Below are 15,294 nucleotides of genomic sequence, written 5' to 3'. Positions count from 1 at the left end.
CCAGTGCCTGTGTGAAAAGTTCCTATCACCAGCCCCCTCATATCTACCTTGTTATGTCCACACTTAAATTAGAGTTATCTCTGAGGCTGAGAGACCTTCTGCCTATAAATACAGTACAGCAAGCTGATAGCACTGACTGCAAGAAGCCTGCACAGACAAACAGACCTAGGAGTAGACATCTAAGTGGTCAGATATAAAACAGCCACATCTTCACAGTCAACCCAGTCACAATTAATTTCATTCATTTCTTCCATGTAGCACACTGTGTTCACCTTTACATTGTTTGATCTGCACTGTTAAATGTTCTGTGTGCCTCATTTCCTTTAAACTCTTATCTGCATCTTAAGTCTTCAGAAGCAAGGCTATGGGAAAAGCTATGATGTATAATAGTCAGTCCCAAAAGAAATTGGTAGTAAATAGTTCTTTCTTTCTTTCTAGGTTATGCCAATTGGAAAGTCAAATGTAATAGACAATAATACCACATATAGACATTTCTTACTCATGTTTTACCTTAACAATAGCAGCCATGTTGACACCACAATATTTCTTCCAGTGTAAAAGGAATACTTTTGTGCTCATATTCAAAATAAATCTCACAACACCCACAAACTACCACTGATGACTCTCAGACAGCTCTACTTTCTATTTTCTCTTCGTTCCCTCTCTCTCCTGACAAGTGCTTCTGTTCGGGTGCAGCCGTGCATGCCTCAGGAATGACTCTCTCCTCACCTTAATGACTGGAAACCCCAACTGCCACCCAAAGTGAAATAATGACCGCCACACATCATTGGTGGTCCACATGAGAAACCTGGTCAAACAGTTTTAAGATAGTGGGAACACACGTCAAACAAACGGGGCCTGATTCATAAGAAGACAGCACTTAAGAAACCTGATAAAAACCATTATTCCTACATTCCAGTGAGCCCTGGTTTATGTTTAGTGGTAAAGGTGACACCAAGCCTGCCCCTTCCCCCATATGTGCAGATAAACAGGCAGGTGTCAGGGTGTAGGCTACATGTCTGTGAAGCTGTTCTACTGCCAGAATTTAGAGGGGACAACTGGATGCCGACTTCATTGTTCGGGCTTGAGTCAGATTGCGTGATCATGATCTCCATTGCCTCACTTAACTTTCGGTAAATCCAGATTTGTCATAGAGAATGTGTGTATGTAATATGAGTAGTAGTGGGTATGGACCAGGATGAAAAATATCAGGGTGTTGAGTGTGAAGGTATCTGGTGAAATACACATATAAACCTAGACACAACAAAGCCAATACCAGCATGACAGAGGTGTGTGTGTATGGTGTGAGTGTTCATTTACACTGAAGCATTGCATACAAAGACTAGATGGTGCCCTTAGGCATTAGAGCATCCCCTGACTAACAGATTACAAGAAGACTAAAAAGTCTCAGGCATGCAAGAGGCTATTCAAGCTAAGTTATAACATCATGTTAAAATTCTAAAATAATGCATATTTCCAGTTGATACAATTTTAAAAAGTCACCTTTGAAATAAGTTGACATGCCTTTAAACAAAATTGACTTGTTTTTGTAATATCCTTCAATTAAAAAAAAGGATTTAATTAAGATTTGATTGATCAAGCTTGCAATCATGCAGTGGATAAGAAGGAATACATTGTTTATAAATGGTTCAATCTTGTCTTAGCAAAGGCTAAATCAAGAACGAAAGAAAGGGAGTACCTAAAGGTATGGTTCTATTTTCTCCATTTAAATAACATGAGATAAAATCTTGATTGTTAAATTTGGAGGAGCTCCCTTTGCAGTAAAACTTTAGGATGTTCTTCGATCTCAGGGAATCAATTTAACTGGTTAAAACAAATCATATAGCCATGATTATTAACATTATTCTCTTAACTAACACACGTTTTTCTATCAAACAAAACCTGAAAAAGCTTTTGATGCATGCATGCAACGTTTGTTTATGTTTTGTCCCCATGAAGGAATCATGAATATGTAATAAACGTTTTCAAGTTACTGCGTGAAATACATTTGCTTCCCCTCATTAGAATGTAATTTATAATCCCAACCATGGCTGACATAAAAATCCCCTTTGTTTTCCCAGCTAATCATCACAGACATAGAGACGTCACACACACAGGACCCTCATTACACTACACTAACACTCATGTGTTCATAGAGGGGAGCATGTGCAGCGAACCCAAAACTCATTCTCTCCGCGATCCAATCTACCCCTCCTCCATCTAAACCCAACACACACACACATACACACACACACGCGCACACACACACACACACACACACACACACACACACACTTCCATCCTCCATCATGCCTCCCCCTCTCTCAAAACATCTCTGCATGCAACGTCGCACAGGGAGTGAAAATGATTGAAGAGCATGTCAGCATTTTCAAACCTGTACTGTTTCTCTGGATAGGAAGACAATGACTTTTTTTTTTTGCCAAATAATGTTGGTCACATTTGCTTCATCAAAATACAGTCATCCTTAAAGATATGATTAAGTCCAGCATCTTACACTGTCGAGGTTACACTCGGACTTGCAACATAAAATCCCTTTACTCTCAGTCACTTTGGTTTTTCTGTTGCAGCATGCATGCTCCTTACAAAACCCCTCTAACTCCCTGAAGATCTTTTGGAAATCTATTTCCATATATGCCAAAGTTCATAAAGAGAAAAACAAGGCTACATTTTCTCTGTTTCTGTAAAACCACACCTACATGTAAACACATGAATACACAGACAAACAAAACACGCAAACATCTGCAGAAAGGTATTTGTTAATGTCAGGAGAATTCCTAAATTCCTATTCTCCTTGTTTATTTAAAGAGGTGGGAAATCAGATCCAAATATTTTAACAGACAGCAAGAGAGAAGACTGGAAAGAAGTTCAAACATTAACATGATGACCACTGAAGCTCAATTTCTAAAAGGTTGCCAGTCCTTCATCTAAACAATTTTTTGTTGTTTTGTTTTTTTAATGTAATATCAGAGAAAACAGCAAATCAAACTTTTATAGGAGTAGTAACTAGTTAAAACACAGCCCTTCCCAGGAATTTTCCAGGCGTGGGCATTCCCAGGCTAATAAAATTCATGAAATGTTAAATCAAATACACCCTTAAACATTTCCTATGTTTAATTTCAGGACCATTTCAGTTGATCCTCCCTAATCTGTTTGCTTGCACCCGCTGACATCTGTCCATCTGAGAGCAGCGTGAGGCTGTTCCTCTATAGACAGTGGCTCTACAGGATCAACATGGGGGCCAGGGGCTCTTTGGCCCCTATGTTATCCTGGGACAAGACTATGACCTATGACCTGGACACACACACACACACACACACACACACACACATATATATATATATGTATATATATACATACACACACCAGCAAAGGACAACATGCGCAAGCATGCAGACATTAACAGAGGATTGAGTGTACAAATGGACCAAAGTGTTTGTTCATAAACTCACACACACATTTAGACACAGACAACAGAAGGCTGAGCAACAACTGTGTAAACTATGGATCATCACACTGACTGCAGCCTGTCCAATGGGACAATCCATCTCATAAAACAGAGCTCGAAACGCCTGGTTCACAAAATTCTGCTTTCACACCTGACTACAGTTTCTCTTTTCAGTTTTCCTGATGACAGAAACGACAGCTGAGAATGGGGTGACCAAGCGGTGAATCATCATGTTTTTTACATCTCAACTCACCAGGCAGAAAAAAATGGTTTGGCTGATGCACAGTAAAGGGCAAAAGAAAGACAGAAACAGCTGCCAGGCCAAGCAAAGACTCCTTTGGGATCGTGTGGTTCACACACGGATGTGACTTATCTTCCTGTCTTGGCGATTTGTTCATGGTGATCACAATAGGCAGTTTGATGTCAATTTCCAGGAGAAAGGAAAAACAAACATCCTATTTGAACTATCACCCATCCAGAAGTCTTTGTCAGGAAGGAGAAGGGTATACATAGCATTCTTTCAGAGGACAAATGTAACCCCATCCTCACTTCACATGCATCTTTAACAACCCCTCACTACCTCACCACCTGGCACACTACAGATCAATAAGTGAACAGCCATTTCCAGACATAGATGGGCTAATGATTGGCCCCCAGGTCCAAAGTGTAAAAAGGACATCACCCCGAAACCATCCCTCCCCTGTTCCTTTTCATCTCCTCCCTCTCTGCTCCTCCTTATCCACTCATCCATCTATTGATCTGTCTGTAGATAGTTTATTTCTTGAATTCCACTCCTACTTAAAAGCTCCTTCTTCCTGAACTTATTTTCCCTTTAGAGTGAGACATTTACAGGAATGCGCATTTGTTTTGGGGGGTTTATAGTTAGGCAATCACATATAAGTTCATCTACAATCGTTTAGATTATCCAACATCTGACATGCAATAGCTGTCCTGAGCTTATCTTACAATGTTTTTCAAGTGTTCACATGTGTTCGGATGTGGAAGGGCACCACACTGACGCAACGGGAAAGACCTACTTGAGAGGGCAAAAAAGAAGGAAACAGGAAGCAGACTTCTGAAATGATCAAAGAAACAAAGGAAATAGATTTCTTAAAGGTACACTACGTAGATTTTAAATCTGAAAGTTGGAGAAGTTGTTTTTTTTTTTAAAAAAAAGCTTTGCTTTACTTTGTTAACTAAATACACCAACTTTATTTTAAAAAATGCATCCCTTTAACACTGTTTGGAGCTTAAAAACTACCAGCAGATTTCACTTTAACTTCTCAACTAACATTTTACCTTCAAACACTTTTACAGGGACCACATTTTTCTCTGAGGACAGTTTGTTTTAAGAGTTTTGAACATAAACCACAGTACATCTCAACAACCTTTTCATTTCTCTACCAAAACTCTATAGTGCTCATTTAAAAAAAGAAAGAAGCTACTAATGTCATTGCCTGTTTGCTATTTTACTCAAATTCAATCATTCAGCTGCAAAGGATGAACCTTCTGATTCTTATACATGTACAAATATACCAATTCTGATTGGGTTTTTTTCATAGCTTTACCTGCTAACTGCAGAAGATAAAACCTGTTTTCCCATCCTCATGCAGTACTCTAAATATTAATTTTAAAGAAGTTGCTTGATATCTTTCTCCCAACCATTTATGATACAGATAAGCTCAAACTAACACAGAACCTTGTAAAACTGAATTTTTTTAGATAAACTAACAAACCAGCACTCAAATTAACATACATGCTAACTTTATATTAATAACAAATAGTCAAAATGAAATCAAAATGGTAACTTGTGGAAAATCAAAAACTATCATAACCTTGCTCGTTATACCATTCACCTCAACCTAATTTGAGTGAGCAACAATGACAGCATATGCTAATACAGGTGTTTGAGGAAATTAAAAAAAGATATGTGAATGACACAGTTAGAAATCTCTTCCAATAAATAGAAACGATAATGCAAATAGACAGCTTATTATTTCCTGTTCCTGTCTGGCTGGCTTTACAGATGCAGCTCTTTTAGATCTTTTGGATCTCACTCTCAAATCAGCAGAGCTGCTGTCAGCTGGTTGATGAAACTGTTTCTTGCAGTGTCAACACAACTGCCTCCAAACACACAAAAACACAACACACAGTGACATGGATTCAAAGGGGAGGCCTGGCATGATTTATTCATCCCTCCCGCTGCTGTGAACATCAGTCCGTCCACCCCTCCCCCACATATAAATCACATTATTTTAAAAGTAGTGTTTAGGTTATGCTTTAACCTTTAAGCTTTAATTGTTTCATACAAGTTAACTGTTAAATAAAATCCAATAGCAGATTCTCTGAGACCAAAGAGAATAATTGCGTGTGCTGAAAGAGCAGCAAATGCCAGAAAACTTGACCCTCTCAGGACTTTTCCTGCCAATGCCTCTTAAATACAGATGCAGAATCAGCTCCTGCTCCTCCAATGCTGCCAAACTGCATGTTTGCTGCACCTCCATCAGATCTAAGTTGTATTTTTCATCCTGACTCTGCAGATTGTCCCTCCAAGACCACGTGGTCCGCAGAGTAATATTCTTGAAAGCTCTTTGCCGGGGTGCACTGCTTCCCACCGAGCCTTTGTCCAGTGTGGAGGAATGGGGGAATGCTAAATAGGCAGAGAGTAAGTGGGAGCTAGTAAAGAGCATTAATCGTGTGTGTGCATGTGTGCGCACATGCAAGATTGTAGAGCCTGTACCCTTTGCTCTTTCTGATCTCCCATATAAATAAGCCCTGCAACAGGGTGAGTTCTTACATTTACGAGGCTTTCACATGAATGACCTGCAGGAGTTTCTGCAAAGAGCAGAGAGAGGGAGGGAGAGAGAGAGAAGAGAGGGAGGGAAAGCTAAATCATGAATTGAATTGAGTAGGGAAAAGGGGGACGGTTCATTCTCAACTGTTACCCCGAAGCTGAAAAGAAGCTTTGATATGGCTATTTTAATGCAAAGTTGTTCAAAGAAATTTTTCATTGTGTTGTAAAAGTGTGAAGCAGTGATGTTGGGCCCCTTACACATAGTTGTAAGTGTATTACACAAAATAAATCCCACTGGAAGATTTAGAGGATATTGTGACAGACTCATGAAGCCAAAAATCAACTTGTATTGTCATTTTTAACAATACAGATATTAAAGCGGTTCACAAAATCTTCAATTAATCAATTCCCATTCAGAGAAATAAAATAATTGTCCTTAGTGCAGAGGGTTATATGAGAAGATTGATACCAGTCCTATGAATGTATGCTAAATATGATGCTACAGCTAGCTTCTTTTAAGGTTAGCTTAAACATTAACAGCAAGTGGCCAAAAACAGTCCAACAGATAATCTTTTTTTCCTTCTATTTTTTTATAAGGGAAACAAACCACTTGCTCACTGGTGATATTTGTTCTTAATTAACAGTTGAGTCTTCTCCTATTGGACAGTTTAAGGCTAGCCGATTCCCTCTGTTGTCAGTCATTATGCTAAGCTAACCAAACTGACTGATTGAGAGTGGTTACCGTAAATTCCGGACTATAAGCCGCTACTTTTTTCTCACACTTCGAACACTGCGGCTTCTACTCCGGTGCGGCTAATGCATGGATTTTTTATGGGGGACAATGAGCTTCTGCCGCAAAAACATTTGACTTCGTCACGTCGGATCTTAATATCAGTCATTTTGCGCTTCATGCACGCACCCTCATCATGGAAAACACACGGAGAAATACATATGATGTAGCTTTCAAGTTAAAGGCGATCGACCTGGCTGTCAAAGAAGCTAACAGAGCTGCTGCACGTTAAGATGACACTGACAGCGACAACAGAGACTGAGGAAGTGAGTAATGAAGTCATTCTGAGGCAGTGAATGGATGGACTTTTTCTTGTGAAATATATTACGGTCATCTTTTTCATCAGCCGTGTTACAGACACCGTCGGCTAGGCTTCGTATTGTAACGGTTCATGTTGTAAAGTCAGTAGTTGATAATGTGTTCATAATTCCGATTATGTGGAGAGTCAGTGAATGCACCAGCGAGAACGTGTTGAGTGGCTGTATGAGAGAACGCTGGGGGAGAGAGTTGGATTGTTACGGAAAGTTATGTGTTGCTCTCCGCTGTAAACGGCGTGGTCACGGCCGACAGTGACCAGGTTATTAAGTTATTATTTGAACGCTCTCGTCGTCCTTTAACGTCCGTACGGACGCTACAGTATTTGCGGATGTTACCGGTAGCTTACGTCTGTGTAAATAGCTCTTGTTATAGCGTGGACACCTGCGGCTTATAATCAAGTGCGGCTTATATATGTACAAATACATTTATTTACTTATTTTTAGCCGGTGCGGCTTATATCCAGGTGCGCTCAATAGTACGGAATTTACGGTATATTATAATCTTTTGCAAAGGAAAAGTGAAGAAAAGTATACTTCCTATAATATCCCATGTTGCTTCACTTAAAATAAAAGTATCCTTTGTCTTAATTTTAAGTTATTTTGCATTTGACCTCTCCTGAGAACTCCATAACCTTTTGGAGGTCAACCGAAAATCTTTTCCATGCTCCACTGTTGTTTTTCTAAGCTGAGTTATTCAACGTTCATCCACTGAGAGGATTTGTTCAGCTTCAGAAAGCTCTGTGTTAGATTCTTACTCAGCCAGTGAAACCAAACCTCAGACTACGTAGATGTCTGGGAGTATGCCGGCTACCTGAGGCCCCACTGGCAGTGAAATGGAGTATCTCTCCTCAGAAAGGCACCAAGGTAAAGTCTTTGGTAAACAAAAACCTCAATGCAACCTGAGTCTTTCTAATTTCCCCATGACGGCAATGAAACAAAGCTAACTATACATCTAGAGACATCAACAGCCTGATGGTCTGATAAATCACAGTCTCTTATGTTGTCAATGGGTGGCGATGCTGCACACGGCAACAAATTAACATGGTTTGGAGGAATGAAAGACATTGTTACAAATGATTGATTACCAATAAAGTGCATGTCGAGAAGAGGAAATTACTGCAATTATTCAAAACATAACACTAAAGTAAGGTGTAGAATTTAGAAGAGGCACAATAGATGTCTTTCAAGGCCACAACGAGATTCTTCAGAACAATAACACAAGATTTATGAGCATCTTCAAAAGGAGCAAAGCCTGACTGCCGCCCCCCACCCCTGTACGAGATCTCTAAAGCAAAAATTAAAAAGCTTTACATTAAATTATGAAGCAGAGAATGCTTTTCCAGTATACATGTTGGGTACAGTATAATTTACAGGCCTTTTTCTGCAATTAAAACATTTATGCAGAACCCTTCATGCTTTGTCTTGCTGTTGTTAATTTGATCTATTGCCGATATTAAAATCTTGCAGCAAACCCTGATTATAGATAATCAGCAGTCCAGCAGCTTGACTTTTATAAACCATAACATCTACACTGCACTTGAAATGAGAATCTGGCGCTCAGTCCAGAGAGGACATATCTAAAAAACGATTGGGTGGAAATCCAGGAAATGTTGACATTCATGACCCCCTGAGGTTGAAATCTACTGAATTTTGTTATAACTGTTTTTGTTTTCTTTTCCTGTAGAACCATCATGTTGTTACTTTTAATATTCTCACCAGCTAAACCTCTACATTTTAGCATTGTCATTGTGAGCATGATAGACTGCTGATGCTTGCGTTTAACCTAAAGCAATATAGTACCTCAGTACAGCTTATCAGTGCAGCTAGCATGGCTAAGTCGTAATGCATCATAATTACATTTTGCCATATAGTTACTGCTTTACACTTATATTGATGGTAATCTCACAAAAATGTACACTAATACAGTGTTTCCCTGTTGTGATAAAAGAAAACTGAGCGAACCTCTCAAAAGGTGAGAAACATTATTAGACTGTTTTAAATGTACTGCTGCTGATGATGAAACAGAAACAACCTCAAATAAATAAGTCAGGGCGGGACAAGCCGCTGTGTGCTTTAAGAGAGTTTAGACGTTCACATGTGTAGATGTGTGAATAAGAAAATAGAAGGGAAGTATGACAAGCTCGAAGTTTAATGTGACACACGCTGAAATAAAGAAACATACCTTGTATCTATAATATAACCTTATATAAATAGTCACACCTCTCTGCCAACTCCATTGTCCAGATATAGCAGCATTCTGTGGGAAACTAAAGGAAACTCACACATGGTAAGAGGTCCCAAGAGAAGTGCATACCAGTTTACAGTTTTCTGCCAAAAATCTATACTTTCTCCGTCTAAGATCAGGATTGTCATTACAGAAGTCAAAGTCACCAAAAAAGGCTGTTGATGGACAAAGCCAGAAGAAAAAGAGAGAGTGGCCCAACAAGAGTGAATCTCTAGTTACAAGCCTTTGTCCTTTGGCCTCTGACATGGTGTCAATCTACAGTAGTTGCAGAATTTGCAAATTCTTACACAAAGTTGTTTAAAAGTATAATATGCAACTTTCAGAGTAGATTCACAGTAGTTGTTGCACTTTAGCACCGGCCTCTCATCACCTAAACAAAGTGGTCCATTCAGTACACCGCTCCGCCTCTTCCCTCAATAGTGTTACAACAGAGTGCAAACTTTTCTACAACATTCATGAATTCAGATATGTAGCCCAAAGCTGATCCGGGGACTTATTCCCTTGAAATATTTTTGGGCTTCACAAAGTTTTTTGCTCTTCCTTGAATTAATAGTCTTTCGACGAAAAACTTGGCCATCAAGCCTCAATGTTCCTGATTGGGCTACCCTTTGTGTTGGCAGGCTTAACGATTGTACAGTAAGGGGTTCACGTGAATGAATGACTATAATATTCATTATTTGATTTCTTAGACTTACTATGCACCTATAGGCAAAAAAAAATTGTACTGTACTTCGCACTGTTCATGATTGTGACGGTAAAAGTTGATTTTATGTCACTACATTACTAACTGAATTTATTCTCGTTTTAAATCCAAGACAGACACGGCTGTATTTAACTGATTTGTTAGCCATGTAGTAGATGGGTGCGGGCAGATTGGCAGTGGTGAGATAAAGCTCTGCGGGCTTCCTGTCTTCACCAGGCAGTAAACTATTAGCAGAAGCACTCCTCATAGTTGTATAAATAGCAAACACACACATAACTCAAACTAAAATACCCTCTCATCTCATCCTGTGTCTGGCACTAACAGCAGCAGAAGAAGCCCCCTGCGTTCAGCAGCATATCCCTGTTTCAGATCAAAGTCAGTATTGAAAATTAAGAGAAAGCTGAAAAAGCAGATCAAGGCCACTATTTCAAATCCGATGTAGCCTACTTTTAATTCATCCAAACAGGTCACTGAAAAGGATCCTGTTGCAACACATTAGTCAGAATGAGATCATTGTGTCACATGGTTTGACCTTAGCCTTGGCCTTTGATGCCATACTGAAAAGGAGCAGTTCAGGGTAGCCCTAAGTCTTTACTGAAGAGATACTGTAAAGCTGAACAAAAAGGCAATTATCTAAAGCTCTGAAACTCTAAATCTCTGAAGCTGAATGTTCCCCCAGCCCTTGAAGAATGACTCCAACGTCTCTTCCAAAACAAAATTGCAAAAAAACCTGCAAGTGAGAAAGTATGACTAAGCTGATTTCTATTTGCTCTTTAGCGTTATTGGTCATAAGAGAGAGCCATGAGTAAGCACAGAACAAAGCATCAAAGCAGTAATATCATTTTCACCATTGAATCTGGTGACATAACACACAATGAACACAGCATATTATGACCAGAGGGAACAGTAACCCAAACCTCCATCATATAAAGAGAAACTGAGTCAACAGCGTGTAATTACAGTAAGTTTGAGGCGTATTGTCTCGAGTGGGTACATCAGAGATGATAATGGAGGCACCTTGAAAACTATACTCCCAAATCTAAGCAGCAATAACACACAGAAGGGCACCAACATGAAACTAATGGGAATATATTATTCAGACAGGAGAGATCATTGCTGGGTTGCCATATGAATAATAAATCTCTCACTCTCATCACAACAACATGAAATGTTTCAAACTCTACTTGTCTGAAGTGAAGTTGAAACATGCTCATGGAGTTTTCTGGGTTTTACTAATGAGTATTCCAAGTCTTCATAAGGGGTCTTATATCAGGGATATTGTTGGGCTTCATGTGTTTTATCCTGTATTGCTTGTTTGTGTATCTGTTGTTTTGTACTTCAAAGTCCCGTCCATTGGCAAACTAGCTTAAAGGCTATAAATACTGTAGTTTGTGGCATCGGTTCGCTTGCTCCATATTTGTCCTTATACAATAAACATGATTAAAGTATGAAAGGTGATAAATCATCCTGAATCATACTTTGTTCCTGGTTGTCTTAAGAGTCACTTTGTTTCTTCACATACACTTCAACTCGCTTTTGCTTATATTCTTAAAACAACAAATATAACTGGATGAAAAGATCAAGCACAATATGGAAGGGCGATGCTTGTGACGAACCATAGCGTTTATCATTTTCATCTGAAGTTCATTTTGGATTTACAGAGCGTCTAAGATAGGTTTACATCTTTGTTTAGCTGACAGGTTCAATGTGCTATTTGGCAGCGGCAAGTTATGTTTCTTAATAACTTGCAACTGTTAACTACAAAAGAATCCAAAAATCTTTTGGACACCACAAGCTCAGCAGCAAATGACAGACGAGTTAAGTGATTCACTATTAAGAGACCATGTGGAGCTTCTTTTTTTTTTTTTTTTATCTAAAGAGCCAAATATGTCCTGCTGCAGCTGGTAGAGACCAACACAAAGTGCTAAGAGAGGGTTTATGTGTTGATATTTGCTTGATGAATAAATAAACAAGTTTAGACCAAAGTGGCCAGATATCAGTTTTTGCAGGTGTAAGAATACAACGTTCCCTAAGGTGCTGAGAAAGTTGTCCAACATAGAAGAGAAACCATAATTGATGTGAAAAGTAAATGGAAATTGTGAAATGTTTGTGTCTACCTGCGACTTGTGACCTCAGCACCTGGTCACCTCCTTCAGGCTATAAGAGTGACAGTTGTATAAAGATACAGTCATTCTTTGACAGTCATACTGTCAACATGATGTCAGAGCATACTGGCAGCAGTATTATTCATCTCACTCTCTTCCAGTAGATGCATCACATCAGCAACGTTTATTGACTCTTTTCTCCTGGCATTAACTCAAGTGCATTATGGGCATTTTCTCAGAAGTCTTTGCTCTGCACTTAGAAACAGGCCATAATAGTAAGCATACTTTAGTCTCATACTTGAAGCCCTCAGTCAGTTATTAAAATTAGTTCCAGGAATGTTGCCGGATAGTGAGCAGAGGGGTGACATGAGTCCTCCTCTGACTGTCGACATGTCGGTGATGCTGATGTCACTAGTCTCACCCGGCGACAGGACGACTCCAGCTCCCGTAAACTGAGGAGCCAAAAGTTAAATATGGACCTCCAAAAGATCGACCTGTTGTAAACTCATTCCTTTATTTACATTTTATACAGCTTTATAATTCAGCCCATTACGTTTGCAAGGCGAAGGGGGTGTTATAATTATTTTTCTTACTACTTTGTAGATTCATAGATTGATACTCATCAATGATCGTATTGTCAGAGATTTACTAAAAGTATGATTTACTTTCAGTAGCTTCTCAACCTAAAGCGGCAAAGCACACAACATACCATGAAATTATAATCTAATATGACAGATAACAGATTATCTGCATGATAAATAGTTTTGATTGTAATGTTTTACTATGTTATATTACATTGTTTTATTTTTGCTGAACTTTAGCATACTGTGGGATTTTATGTTAAGGAATTCAATATTCTTAAATGGTACTTTCTTTTTAGGTATGTAGTTCAATATCTAAATACTTCTGTTACTTTCTTCTGTAAACTTTTTAAGTGGTTAACAGTAATGCTTGCGGTTGTTTTAAATGGGCAAATTTGTGTTGGCAAATACCTTAAATACCTCTATGCATAGAGAAAATAAATGCTCCGATGACAATAAAAAAAAAAGCTGTCTCGTATTTACAACAGCAGATTTCTGACTCGTATTGTCATAATTTATTCATGATTTCTGGAGAGCGGGAACGCAGCTTTTGAGTGTTCCAGTCACAGTTGAAGAGGCATCACGACAGCTGTCGCCAAACAGTAGTTCAGAGACATCAAACAAATAAGAGGTCCTCAAACTTCATCGCATTAAGGAACCCTAGACTGACAAAAATTAGAAAAACAGAACCCATCTGATAAAATTAAGTACCCTGAGCCAGATCTGTTAAAATGTGTGCGTTTAGATGTGTTATTGCAGGAGGTTTCTTAAATGTCTGACATATGAGTGGTACAATCCGTAATTGTGGAGTAAAATGAATTCAGACTAAACTGCTGTGGACCCCTTAAGGTTCCCTGTGGTTCTCTGAACACCACTTTGAGGAACAATGACATTGAAAACATGTGCAACTCTTCTTTGCACACAGCCACACACACAATTAGATGCAATAGCATCTCCATTCTGCTAGTATAAAGTAGGGACCAGAAGAAGAATAAATCACTTAAAGATCATTTCTTCCTCTTCTTTTCAGAAATCACTGCTAGCTGATTCAGCAAATCTTCCACCATCCTCTCTCCATGTGCAGAACTGTAAATCATTCTCTTACTCAGAGAACCTCAGCCTGCTCTTGCTGCATATAAACATGCTAAAACCTTCTGCGCACAGATCTGATCAGAGTTATGGGTGGAGCAATGATTTATTAAACGCAGGCACTGGTGAAACACAGAAATGCTGACTCAGAACTCAGCTTTTAACTCAGTCACTGACTTTACTCTAAGGAGTAAACATTGTATTTTGAACATTTTCCACAGGGAGCAGGTGCCACACATTTAAGCATGTAAGCTGCAGCAAAAAGTCAAAACACTCAAAGGACACTGAGGGCAAGCTCGGTGCCGCATTCAGCCACTCACCAGCTCTGAGGCTCGGGGGTTAGCTGTTGGTGAAGTGCAAGAGAGAAGCCAAAAAATGTGCCCTGGTCTCCCAACTTATGCAGCGTGTGAGTAGTATCCAGGTTAAAGCCCCACACATGGCTAAAAAGGGTCAACACAGCCCAGAGGAGGGTAGTCCAAGGATAAGAGGAACAAGATGAGAGGGAGACAGAGTTCCTATGTCCCATCAGGGCTGCCATAGCAGGGTGCAGGTCCTGAAGCAGAGCAAGTTCAGGGGAACGATTCCTTTTATGGCTCCCAGAAGAGCTAAAGAGGGTTTAAAAAAAAAAAGAAAAAAGAAAGAAAGAATACTGCTTTCTTCTCTGTCCTGTCCTCTCTTCCACCTTGTTCCCAGTTCTCTTTCGTTTCCTCTCTCGCTTAATGGTGCTGGCTCTCAACTCCGTTTGCTGCTGTCAGTCTGAAGAGCAGGCTGTGAAAATGTGGCTGCCACTAGGATGTGTGTGTGTGTGTGAGAGAGAGAGAGAGAGAGAGAGTGCGTCTGTGTGTGTTTCTCTCAATGCATGCGCGCCTCCCCCCTCCTCTAAGCTCAGAGGGAGACAGAGGACAAGTGCCTTGAATAGCCCGCTCACTCCTACCCCCCATCCACTCTCTCTTTCTCTCTCTTTTTTTCTATCTATCTCTCTCTCTCTCTCTCTCTCTCTCTCTCTCTTTCAGTCCCTCCACCTCCCTCCCCTCTCTCAGCTGACATCAACACTCAAGGGACTGCTGCCAAAATACCAGGCAAGGTTGTCAAGATACTTGGAGGCAATTGAATAGAGAGTGAGAGAGAAGAAGGGTGAAAAGACAGCAGACTGTTTTATCTGTTGAGTTCACACAGTCCAAACTACCTATTTCCTGTGGCCTTT

General features: G+C 39.6%; 1 protein-coding gene across 4 annotated transcripts in view; it reads right to left on the bottom strand.

The window, feature by feature from the left end:
* itga7 (integrin, alpha 7) overlaps positions 1-15,005 on the bottom strand; it is a 33,245-nt gene extending 18,240 nt beyond the window's left edge. For 3 of the 4 annotated variants that reach the window (XM_079341361.1, XM_079341362.1, XM_079341363.1), the window contains exon 1: positions 14,411-15,003. In XM_079341361.1, coding sequence (XP_079197487.1) covers positions 14,411-14,628 — 218 coding nt within the window. In that variant the 5' untranslated portion in view covers positions 14,629-15,003. Of the gene's footprint in view, positions 1-14,410 lie in introns of all 4 variants that reach the window. The other variant, XR_013778882.1, reaches the window with a different exon arrangement.
* Positions 15,006-15,294: the final 289 nt, after the last annotated feature.

Source organism: Symphodus melops, assembly GCF_947650265.1.
Source record: "Symphodus melops genome assembly, chromosome: 4".
NCBI lineage: Eukaryota > Metazoa > Chordata > Actinopteri > Labriformes > Labridae > Symphodus > Symphodus melops.
The sequence above is the reverse complement of the archived record's forward strand: the minus strand, read 5'-3'. Positions and strand labels throughout refer to the sequence as shown.